Source organism: Sceloporus undulatus, chromosome 3 (assembly GCF_019175285.1).
Source record: "Sceloporus undulatus isolate JIND9_A2432 ecotype Alabama chromosome 3, SceUnd_v1.1, whole genome shotgun sequence".
NCBI lineage: Eukaryota > Metazoa > Chordata > Lepidosauria > Squamata > Phrynosomatidae > Sceloporus > Sceloporus undulatus.
Genome location: NC_056524.1, coordinates 99139815 through 99151728, shown reverse-complemented (window position 1 = coordinate 99151728; position 11914 = coordinate 99139815). Strand labels below are relative to the sequence as shown.

The 11914-nt window shown below is 36.5% G+C and overlaps 1 protein-coding gene across 1 annotated transcript in view; it reads right to left on the bottom strand.

Moving 5' to 3' along the window:
• Window positions 1–7189: 7189 nt before the first annotated feature.
• The window catches only part of GABRB3 (gamma-aminobutyric acid type A receptor subunit beta3), a 158525-nt gene continuing 153800 nt past the window's right edge, over window positions 7190–11914 (bottom strand). The window contains exon 7 of the mRNA XM_042461004.1: window positions 7190–9944. Coding sequence (XP_042316938.1) covers window positions 9594–9944 — 351 coding nt within the window. The 3' untranslated portion in view covers window positions 7190–9593. The remainder of the gene's footprint in view (window positions 9945–11914) is intronic.

The following is an 11914-nucleotide window of genomic DNA, read 5'->3' as shown; positions in this document are numbered from 1 at the left end:
TTAAGGTTACAGTTCTACATTTATCCCCTAGGAATTAGCCTCACTGAACTTGATGGGATTTACTTTTGAGCTGATGTGTATAAAACTATAAGTAAAATACCAATTTCCACAAATCATTAGCAAATACAGTGGACCCTTGTTATAAGCTGGGGTTTGGTTCCAAGATTCCCCCGTGGATGCTCAAGTCCCATTAAATATAATGACATAGCAAAATGGTGTCCCTTATAAAAAATAGAAAATCAAACCGTGGATGCTTGAATCCATGTATAAAAAATCCATGTATAAGAAGGGACAACTGTATTAGTTTTTTTAATGGTGCACACAACACACACACACACACACACACAAGTCCAGTTGGGTTTTAGTCAAATTACTTATGTCCAACAAATTCTGCTGGGTTAAAGGCAGAAAAATATAGCAGCAAATTGAAAGGGGAAATAGTTAATGCAAAATCTTTATCTTGTTATTTGAAATAAAGTTGAACTTTTTATAATAATGTTAAAACAAGAACCCATATTTTCTTTAAAAAATAAATCTGATGCCCAGAGGGAACAGGGTTGGGATTTTGTTTGTTTTTGGGTTTGTTTTTGTTCTGGTCTGCTATTGTCTTCCTCTTATTTTCTTTCTTGGGATGGATTTGGCTGTTCCTTTCCAGGCAATATAAAGTTTGTGTTTTGAGATTTTGTTTTTTTGAATATCTAAGAAAATATTGTGTTAATATGTTGAGATCTATAGTGTCTCCTTTGGTAAGCCATCAGATATTACTTGGGGGGAAAACCTGATTTGTCAAGAAAGCTGAGTGATGAAATCAGTACAGTACTAGCAATAAATTAAAATGCCATTTTACTTATATGATACTAATACCCCTTTAAAACAACCATGCATCTAATTCTGTGTTAACCCATAATAATTCCTTTCTGCAGGGCAGTTTTTTTTCCTCATAAAATATTTCTAGTGAAAATGAAGGCAAATTAACAATGCCGTGTTTTACCACCAATTTATTTCCTGCCAGTGGATAAAATATGAGTTTTCATTATATATGAAGGGTTCTAATTTGTTCACATGTTGGTTAGTAATATCTTACTCTTCTCCCTAAAATGCCAGATGATTGTTTTTGTATTTTCCTAGCTACATACACTGCAATAGCACAGGGAGCATTTGTGTGAATTTACAAGGGAGGAAGAAAAGGAAAAATGAGATGCTTTGATCTACATAAATCACTGTAACCCACCTACCACTGTATCTGCAACGGCTGTGTGTACTGGCAAAAATGGTAGCTTACACTTGAGGGCATGCAAACACTAGGCTTTGGGGTGACAGAGAGGAACCCCATAAGTCCCAGTTCAGGGCATTTAATGTTTGCAAATCATTCAGGATATCTAATTACTGTGCACAGTGGTCTTCCTACCCATGTAGCAATAATGACTAGGTGCATGACAGCAGCCATGAGTAAAAACTGTGGGTCATCCTGGTTCAGTTACAAAAGCAGTTGCTGAATTTGGGGTACATGACATACCATACAGTAATGGCCAGCAATAAGATGGCAACACAATGCAGCCTTGGGCAATGGAGACACCCATCATTATTTCTAAGAGCAATAGAGAGGCTATGTTCAGTCCTGGCAGCTGCACCTATAGAGTCTTAACTGCTTATGCTATCATGTTAACTCCCTGATTGGCTGAGATAATGTTGTTCACTCATGTCCTCTAGAGAGCATTTACTTCAACCAGCCAGAACTAGACTGTAAACTGTCTCCCAGAGAACATCTTCATCAGCTGCCCCTAAACGGTGGAATGACCTGCTGGGAGTGATGTGATAGCTACATATGCTGTCTGAATTTAAAAGAGTATCTATGACCTATCGTTTCCAGTATGACTATCTAGTCAATTTTAAACTATTAATTTTAAATTGAGATATTTTAATTTTATGCTGGTTGATTTAATGTGTCCTATGTTTATGTGTTTTAACTTTCTGTGCTGAAATGGTTTTATGTGTTTCAGTCTGCCCTGTACTCTGTCTTGAGCCTTGGGGAGAGGTAGATAAGACAGAATTTCATCATCGTCATCATCATCATTATTATAAAATTACTAGTGTGATATAAGAGCAGTGATTTCCAAACTTTGGTTTCCAGATGCTTTTCACTTTAGCTCCCAGAATTCTTGTCTGTTAGCCAAACTGGCTTCTGGAAGTTGAAATCCACAACAGCTGGAGAATCTGGGTACTGCTGGATTAGAGTGTTGTAGTTGAGTTCAGGAGAACCAGATTTAAGTCCCCACGAACCATAAAAAGGTAGGTACGTGCCATATAAATGCAACTAAAGCATCATAAAACAATTCATTAAAAATGTGATGTTGGAGTGGCAGCATATTGTGGCAGTATTTCGAAGTTCAACAATATCTGGATTTTTTTTTAAGAAGGTTGCTTCTTGAAAGCCAACTTTTCACACTGCAAACTGTGCCTTATGAGAAATTACTACAGAACTCATATGCAATCTGTAATACTGGCCTTTATTACACGGTTGTTAGAAGAGCTGCTGAGCAAATGTCTATGTTCTTTGAAAAATCTGTATAAATATGAAGTATTCTTATTCCATTGCTTATCTTAAAAAGTAACAATACAGTATCAGGGAACATTTAAGAACAGACCCCCCCCCCCTAAAAAAAAAATCATTCACTGACATATTTTTCTCTCAAATCTTTTAACTGGGACATACGTCAGGCCTTAAGTATATTACTTCATTATTCATTTCCTGCTGTTCCATTTTTGCTGCTGCAAAGAAAATAGCAAACCCAAATATATGTGTCATTCTGACAAACAAAAATGAACAAAACAAAAACAAAGCATGTTAGATAATCATTTAAATAGTAACAAATGCATGTGAGATAATTTTATTTAATTTTATGTGATAAATTTATCTGTACTATTATACCCACTGATCCGATTTCCATTCTGCTGATGTAGCTTGACTGTTTTCAAGCAAACCCAGGCATTTAAAACTCTGCCTATGCCCCCTCCATCTCTGTTTCAAATTATAGCCCTAGTTAATTGAGAACAAGAAACTGCTTAAGATTTAATGTCTCAGTGAAGAGTGAGTGCATATTCTGGAAGAAATATGAATTTACCAGGGACAGACTATAGTCTCCTTCACATTTGTTCCAAGAACTGCATGTTTGACAGCACTATCTTCTGTCTGGCCCTTATGTTTAGGTAACTTCTGAACAGGATTGTATCATGAGCCATGCTTAATTAACAGAATTTGAAATTAACAGAACTAGGAATTTAATCTATTAAATTTAATTTAATTCTGCATTACAGCTCCAAGAATTAGGGATTTTAGCTTGAAAAAGTAAATTATTGTAGCTGGTAATGTACTTGCTATTGCTATTGCTATTGTCATACTGATGCTGTATATATGCCAAAGATACTTTAGACGTAATTTCCGAACATGCAATAGCAAGTACAGCTTATCAGTGCACTTAAGCACTCCCTAAAGTGGTTTACAATGTGTCTAAGCTAGTCGCCCCCAACAATTTGGGTACTCATTTGAGTGACCTCAGAAGGATGTAAGCCTGAGTCAAGCTTGAGCCCTTTCGCTGGTATTGAACTCACAACCTTGTGGTTTGTGAGTGGCTGCAGTACAGGCATTTAACCACTATGCCACCATGATTCATTTTTGCTGTTTATTCAGTGGTAAAGACAACTAGGATTGCATCCTTTGATTATCAGAGGATCAGAATCTGCAATGTAAGAGTAATACCTCATTCTTTAGAAAATGATGGCATGACTCAACCAGTTATACCTTATGCATTTCTCTTAGTAAGAATAAACTCATACTTAATCAATTTATTGGTGAGGCAGTAGACACTGTAGGTGAAATCACTGATCAGTCATAAAATTTATTAGGAGACTGTTGGGCAGTCAATTTCTCTAAGATTAACATTCCATACAAGATTGCTGTGGTGATCATATGGGAAGAGATCTAAGGTCCAAAACACACTGCAGAAATAATTCAGTTTGAGGCCACTTTTAACTGCCCTGGCTCAATGCTGGGGAATTCTGGGAACTGTAGTTTTGTGAGACATTTAACTGTCTCTGTCAGAGAGCTCTGGTGCCAGAATAAACTACAGTTTCTATGATTCCCTAGCATTGAGCCAGGGCAGTTAAAGAGGTCTCAAACTAGATTGAGGCAGCGGCAAGAGGGGTGGGGGAGAGCAACCGATTCATTTGGCCAGTGTGGACATATCCAGAGAGAGTATTTTGGGGGATACTTTTTTTTGCTAACACTAGCAGTAGAGTACAGTCGGCCACCGGGATCCATAGACTTGTCACCTGTGAATTCAAGCATCAGCGGACAGCAAGCTCGTGTTGTCCCCAATGGTGGTGCATACACGTGCACATGCTGCTACTGAAATTCCATTGTTCTTAATGGTGTTGTAGCTGCATGAACATGCAGCAATTGGGAACAACAGAACTTGAGCATCTATGGATTTTGGTATCTGCGGGAGGGTCTGGAAAAGATCCCCCATGGATACCAAGGACCAACTGTATTCTCAGAGTTAGCATGCTATCCAGTTTTTATTCCACATGCAGTTCTGCAAAGCAAGAAGGGTTGTGCAACAAATTGCACAAGCTTTTGTAAATTCAATTAAAGTGGAAGAATTCATGGTTGTGTGGCCTTGGGTGAGTGATGCTGTCTCAGCCTCAGAGGATGACACCAGCAAACCCCCCTCTGAATGAATATTGCCAAGAAAACCTCATAATTCGTTCACCTTGGGGTCACCATAAACTGGAAATGACATGACGGCACACAACAACAACAACAGCAACAACAACAAACATTCAATTGGGCTTAGGCTGAAGATTTTGCCTCTCTCTTTTGATTCGTAATGTTAATAGCATTATTAGATGAAATAAGGAACAGGGCTCCTGTCCCTTTAATGTTTGTGCTGAAGAGGACATTACAGTAGGTGACACACAACACCTGTTGAAATTCCCTCTTCTACCCAACAAATAGAAGGACAGAAGGCCCGTCCCTTATCTCACCTGCCAACCCTACTTATCATTACCATGATGAAATACACAGAATCAACATTTTAAGCACTCAGGCCCTATCCCATCAACATACATGCCTATAGTAATCTGGCAAATATTATGTTAAATTTAAGGTCTATCATTTTTATTCCCAGAAGCATAAGAGTAGTATTATTTCATCTATGTACTGCATGAATATTGGTCACAAATCATGTGACTCAGAGTTTTATTTTTGTATCAGATCTTCATAAAGAAAGCCTATGGTTACATATTCTCCAGTGATTAGCATGAAGTCAGGGATGGGCAAATCCCCTGAGGAAAATCTGACTAAGACCACAATAAAACTCTTTACGCTTTCCTAGAAATCCCTCAATTTCTCTCTCTCTGTATGGAGCTTTGGCTTCATTTTCATCTCTTCAGCAAGCTGATTCTGGCTGCCATCCACCATCCACCCAAGCTGTTGCCATTGTATTGAAATCTGCTTGATCCTACCAGTTTCAGTGAGATAAGGTTTTAATTATAGATACCCCTATAGAAAGTTATCATAAGCTATAGGATCTGTTTCAGTGTAATGCAGTTAGGACTGGTATAACACATTGCAAACAGGCAGCTAAGAGTCACACTGCCTAAATAAGATTACATCCTGAAGTATTAGAGGGTTGCTGACATTACTCTGCAAATCTTTACAACTTGTTATGTTTTATTTAGAGATGACCCTTCCATGTTATCATATCTTTTAAACACTTCACTTAAAATCTCCACATTCTAAAAAGGAATGATCTTCATACAAGAGTTGTACTAATTTGTTTTATTCATATTTATTCCAACATTTTAATATTTTAGAGAAATATTTTCCATGGAAGTATTGATAAGGCAGTAAAATGAACCAAACTGCTAAGAGGATTTTTTTTAAAGCATAGCCTTAATTTATACACATTCTTCTGAGAAAGCCATGGTCCCAAGTAAATTCAAAGTCCCAACATACCTATGTTTGAAGAAGCAGATGAGTATCAGTTGAAGCTGAAGCAAATTCTGTGGGTTACAGTTTTCACATTGAACTTGTTCTTCTGGGCAAGATAAACCATTTTTCTTCTAAATCACTAAGTACAGTATGTAAAATATCACCCCTCCACTCCCTTCAAAACAGAACTGTTTTCCAGCTTGAATGAAATTAAACTAGAATGGTCTGGTTGTAGCTTGGCCTATAAACTTTGGATTGCATCCCACAATGTTCTCCTGCTAGCATAATTGACCTTTCAGCAGAATGGAAAGAAGGGAATTGAGACTTTGTCCCTCTATTATCCCTCATTCCTTCAGACTTCCATATAGAGGCCTGGGGGACTTCTGGGTCAGATTGTGGGCTCCCATTATGAGTAATTTCCCACTTAAGTGAGACTGGATTTCAATCATTTTCTATAGTATACTATTATATTTGGAAGTGGCATGCAAAAAGCTTTCATGTAATAAGGAAAGTGGTCCTTTAAATGTATACCATGTTGTTTCTCTCTCCCCCCCCAATACATCTAGGACTATACAAAACTTCAGATGAACCCCTATGTGCAAGCTATCATAACAAAATTAATATGTACAAATAATGAACTGCACGAACAGCCTCACCTTTCTAATTCCTGTTCATGGCTACATAGCCCGAAAAACCCACAAAAAAAATGGATGACAGCCATGAAAGCCTTCGACTTCCCCTGTTCATTCCATTTTCCTTCAGTCCTTTTTGAGATTCAGTCCTTTGGGGATTAAAACAATTTTTTTTAAAAAATAGTCTAGACTAAGTGCAGGATTCTCGGTTGTTCAGGGCCCCTTCGCCTGCCCCAGAGTTTTGCTTCATTTTATTAAAAGGTGCACCTTCATCTTTACAAACCTGTCTACTGCAATCAGTTCTATTTATTGGTACAATTTTGGGGAGAAAGGAAAATATTTTGAGAATCTTTTGTTCCATGTGCTGTTATTTGCACTGAAATGTATGCAGCCCAATTGCAGTCAGCCCTTCTTATACACAGATTTTTTTATAAACGGATTCAAGCATTCATGGTTTGAAAATGTTCAAAAAAGGTATAAATTTCAAATATCAAACCTTGATTTTCCATTTTTATAAGGGACACCATTTTGCTATGTCATTATATTTAATGGGACTTGAGCATCCACGGATTTCATTATACATGGGGGATCTTGGAACCAAACCCTAGCATATAACAAGGGCCCACTGTACTAGAATCTTCCATGTAGGAAAAGTTCAGAACCAATGAAGATGTGAACCAGAATGAAAATAAAACTGGCAACATTTTGCAAAGAAAAATGACTGAATGCATTTAATGTTCAAGCAAGACATTTGTTCTCTATTGTTTATGGTTTGTGAATGTAGTATATCAACTATACTAGCAAATTTAGTGTATATAATATATGTACAAAACAGACATGAAAATGTTCTGTTACTGATTTTATACATTAGAAGGAGTCTATTGGCTTAGTGCTAGAGAAGAAAAACGGTAACATCACAGAAACAAAAGCATGATATACCATGCAGTCACAATAGCAAGCGCTAGAAATAAAATTTGGATAAAATATTAATATATATGCATAGAATGCAAATATATATTATATTAGTCATGTCATAAGAATGTTTTATAATGGGAATGCATTTTCCTTAAAAACAGACAAACAATAAACACAGCTAGACTGTCCTCTGTTAAAACAACTAAACTCAGGTGTCTTCTAGATTATCAATGGAATAGTAGTCTTTAAAGAAACATTTAAGATCAGCAGTTTGTATCTTTGTTACAATTATTTTTATTTAAAAGTTTCATGATACGGTCAAGTTGGATTCTAGGAGTAATGCATATTCCTTACTACTGACCCATTTAGTCTATTCCCACCCCTTCCTGGCCAGAGTTTTGTGCTCAGTAATCAGATTTGAAAATTAAACTCATGCTGATCTTCCAGTGATTATTCACAGAACAAAGCACACTAAACACAATTTACGCAGGTGAGGAAAGTCATGTGCTATGACACATTTCAGCACTTGAGGGGACCCCTCTCTAAGTATTATATTTGTGTCATCTAGTTTGACCATATAATAACTAATTTCTTATTGTACAGAAGTCATTCAGTTTGCCTGCTTCCTTCCAAAACGTCTTGCAACATATAGGGTTCTAGCCCTTTGAAAATAGACAGCAGTTACATCAAGGCAGAGGAGAATGAAATTATTAATATTAATCTATTTAAGAATGTTTATCAATATTATTATTAATTTAATATTAATATTCTTCTCAGTATGACTTTCCTCAGTTTATAGTAGCCCTGCATAGAAGGTGCTTTATTAACTTTGGTTAAGACACATATAACTTGGAAACATCAGTGTTAAAGCTGATGTATTAATGGTAATTTGAAAATTAATTCATTGATGCTAATAGCTTTAGTAAAAATTATTAATATAGTTAATTACATTAAGCATTAGTAATACATTAGTAACATGTTATCTTTAAATAAAAACAACAATTAAAATTACTATAAATAGCCAAAAATGACCAAGCCTCTCCAAAATTGCCTCCCCAAGGCAACAAATAATGTTAAGCTTAATTTACTACTCAACCCGTTAGTGTCATTGTTGCTTTTAAAACAGTTAAAATAATAATGTTTTAATGTTTTAAACAACTGCTAAAATAATTAAGAAATGATTTTTTAACAAATTACTTCCATCAGCCATTTAATTTCAAACTGTATTACTGTAGCAATAGGTAACTGGGGTTTCCCCTCACCAAAACAGAAAATGTACTTGGAAAAGCTCAGAATAAAATATTACATTGTGCACTGAAGTGTGGAGTGCTTATAATAAATCACCCCTTTTCCATTTTAAGTGGAACCTTACATTGGATATTAAAGTCCTATGAACACTAAACAAACCCATACCTTGAATAACATTTAAGTTACTAAAACAGAGGAAATGTGATTCATGAAAATGATGTCAATTTAAGGAAAGTAGCATTATCTATGACATTATAAAATAAAAATCATGATCAATATGGCCCAGTGATTGTTAACCTGACATCAAATATAAATTACTTAAAAAACAAACCTTACCAGTGCAGTTGTATCAGTTAATGAGCAGAATAAATGAAAGGTCTTTGCAAACAATATCACAGAATTCTAAGAATATGGAACAGAGATCTGACAATTGTTTGGTGGTCCTATACAACACTTAGCTTTCTTTAAATTTAATATATTCAGAACAATTGTCTCTACATTTTAAAAAAAGTTCATTAATGTGCATTGTGTGTTAAATTGTCTATTATCATCCAGAGAGAGAGAGAGAGAGAGAGAGAGAGAGAGTATATTTATATATAGTGTATATGTGTATGCACAATGGGTATAATACACATTCTTTCACAATATATGTACACACGTAAACAGGATTTTAAATATATATATATATATGTATATATTATATTATATATATATATAGTGCAAAAGTTCTTATGTACAGATACAAAATAACAGGCAGAGTAGTATTTTGCTTGTTGAAGTCTTTAGTTAAAAAAGTAGAAGTCAGTTTAGTTGACATAGTATAGCCAGTAGATTAAGTTGAAAAGAGAAAATGTGAATGGAAACACCATTCGTGACCATCTGTCTATGGCGTTCACATCTGTTAGGTCAGGAATTTTTATCTTTAGCTGTGATGACCTTCTCCGTAAATGACTCTTCTTGGTATGGGTGCCAGTTCTGTCCAATGTACGCCTTCCAAGATTTTCTCGATGTGAGCTCTGTTTTCTGTACTGGATACCTGAGTTGTCAAATGATATTGTTGAATTCTGAGGATCAGTAACACTTGTAGTGACCTCGTTACTTGCAACTTCATTGTGAATCTCAAGGGATGTTAGCAAAATATTCCCATGCATATCCACCTAGTTAGAAACAAATTCATGATGATATGTTAAAATTATTTTAATACACAAAAATGCATAACAATATTTCATAATCAGAAAATGAAATATAGCCCATAGAAATGCAATTAGGCCTTACAGAAATTAAGGACTGAAACAGACAGGCAGATGGGGATGGTTTCCAGCTGCTCTGGGGGTGTGGCATTTACATGAGGCATGCCCCAGAACTCCTGGAAGCCACCCTGGGGATGCTCTCAGAACACCTAAGGCTTTCCCACTTCTGTTCTGCTTCTACTTGGGGCTGTGGCAGGAGGTTGCCCTCAGGGCCATGGTGTGTGTTCGCCACAGCTCCAGGGCAATCAGGCTGGGAGTGGCTTTTGGCCGCTCCTTCCTGCTCATCTGCTTCACCCCCAAGTAAGGTGTTAATAAGGATTAGGCATTGTTCCAATAGTATGAGTATAAAACAATTTAAAGAGGAAGATCTAATCTTAGGAGTGGAGCAGACAGATGCGAAGGCCTGGATCAGCTTCAGCCAGAAGCTGGTCCGAACTGTCTTGACCCCACAGCCAGCTCTAAAGGTGGGTTGTGGATGCAGGGCCCACTCGGTGCCAGGTATGAGTTGGGTTTTCCAAGCTTCTTTTTGCTCCAGTCTTAAAGACAGGAGTGCGGCTTCAGGCCACTTTGGAGGCATGTGTCATTTGAATACCACATCTCCAAAGTGGCCAAAAGCCACTTCATTTGGCCCATCTGTTCCAGGCCTTAGTGTAGAGTACACACTTTGAAATAACTTGTTAATATCAACTAACTTAAGACTGTTCATTTAATGTGTTGAGTCTAGGTAGGATTAACATTGCTGCACACCCTCCAGTTCACTCCAAAACTTGCTGTATTTCTTCTATTTAGCCAATCAGCCAGGCCCTTCTCCAGAATACTACTACCTATAAAGTAGTATGTGTGTCACTGATTTAAAAAATATTTCCCTTTTCTGTACCTGACATGACATGTGGGTATCTTTTTCTTTTTTTCCAGCAACCAGCACTGATTGAGCTCACTATTACAAGCATGATCACTATTTAATGTGTTTGTAAAAATAAGAAATGCTGCCTAATGTTAGAAGTAGAAAATAAGATTCAAAGCATCTTTCTTATCATTCTTTATCTTGGACTTTAGGGTGATGGGATGTGCAGTCCTCCAGATTGTTGGATAATAACTCTGTGCTGCTAGCCAATGGCTATGTGACTAGAGCTAATGGGAGCTACAGATCAAGAGTATCTGGAGTGCCACCCATTCACCAGCCTTGCTCTACATATGCAACATAAAATTGCTGTAAGGAGTATAAATGAGACATTTTGAAGTAGAGTTGCCAGAATAGCAATACAATAGCAAGTACATTTCTATACCACTTATCAGTGCACTTAAGCACTTCCTAAGCAGTTTACAATGTGTAAGCTAATTGCCCCCAACAATCTGGGTACTAATTTTAGTGACCTCGGAAGGATGCAAGCCTGAGTTGAGCTTGAGCCCTTGGTTGGTATTGAACTTGAAACCTTGCGGTTTTGTAAGTGATTGGTTGCAGTACAGGCATTTAACCACTGTGCCACCGGGGCTCCTAAAGATGAATGCAAGATGGGACTCTTTTAGCTTTAATGATTAGAAGTTTCAGTCTCCTATAAAGTTCCATCAGACATTTCCACCTGACAGAACTTTATAGTAATTTGCTGCCTGTTTTACTGAACCCTTTCCTGTCTTGTTATGTATTATTTATATGTATTATGCTATTATTTCTTAGATTGTATGCCATGGGCAGGTTTACTCTTATCTATTTTATTGTTTGTATGTACAGTGCTGTGCAAATCTACAGTGCTATATAAATAAAGCATAATAATAATAATAATAATAATAATAATAATAATTCTATTATTGTTATTTCAGTCCTCATTATTAATATAAAACTATTTTCCATTAAATTGTTTAAATGAAGACCCTATTTC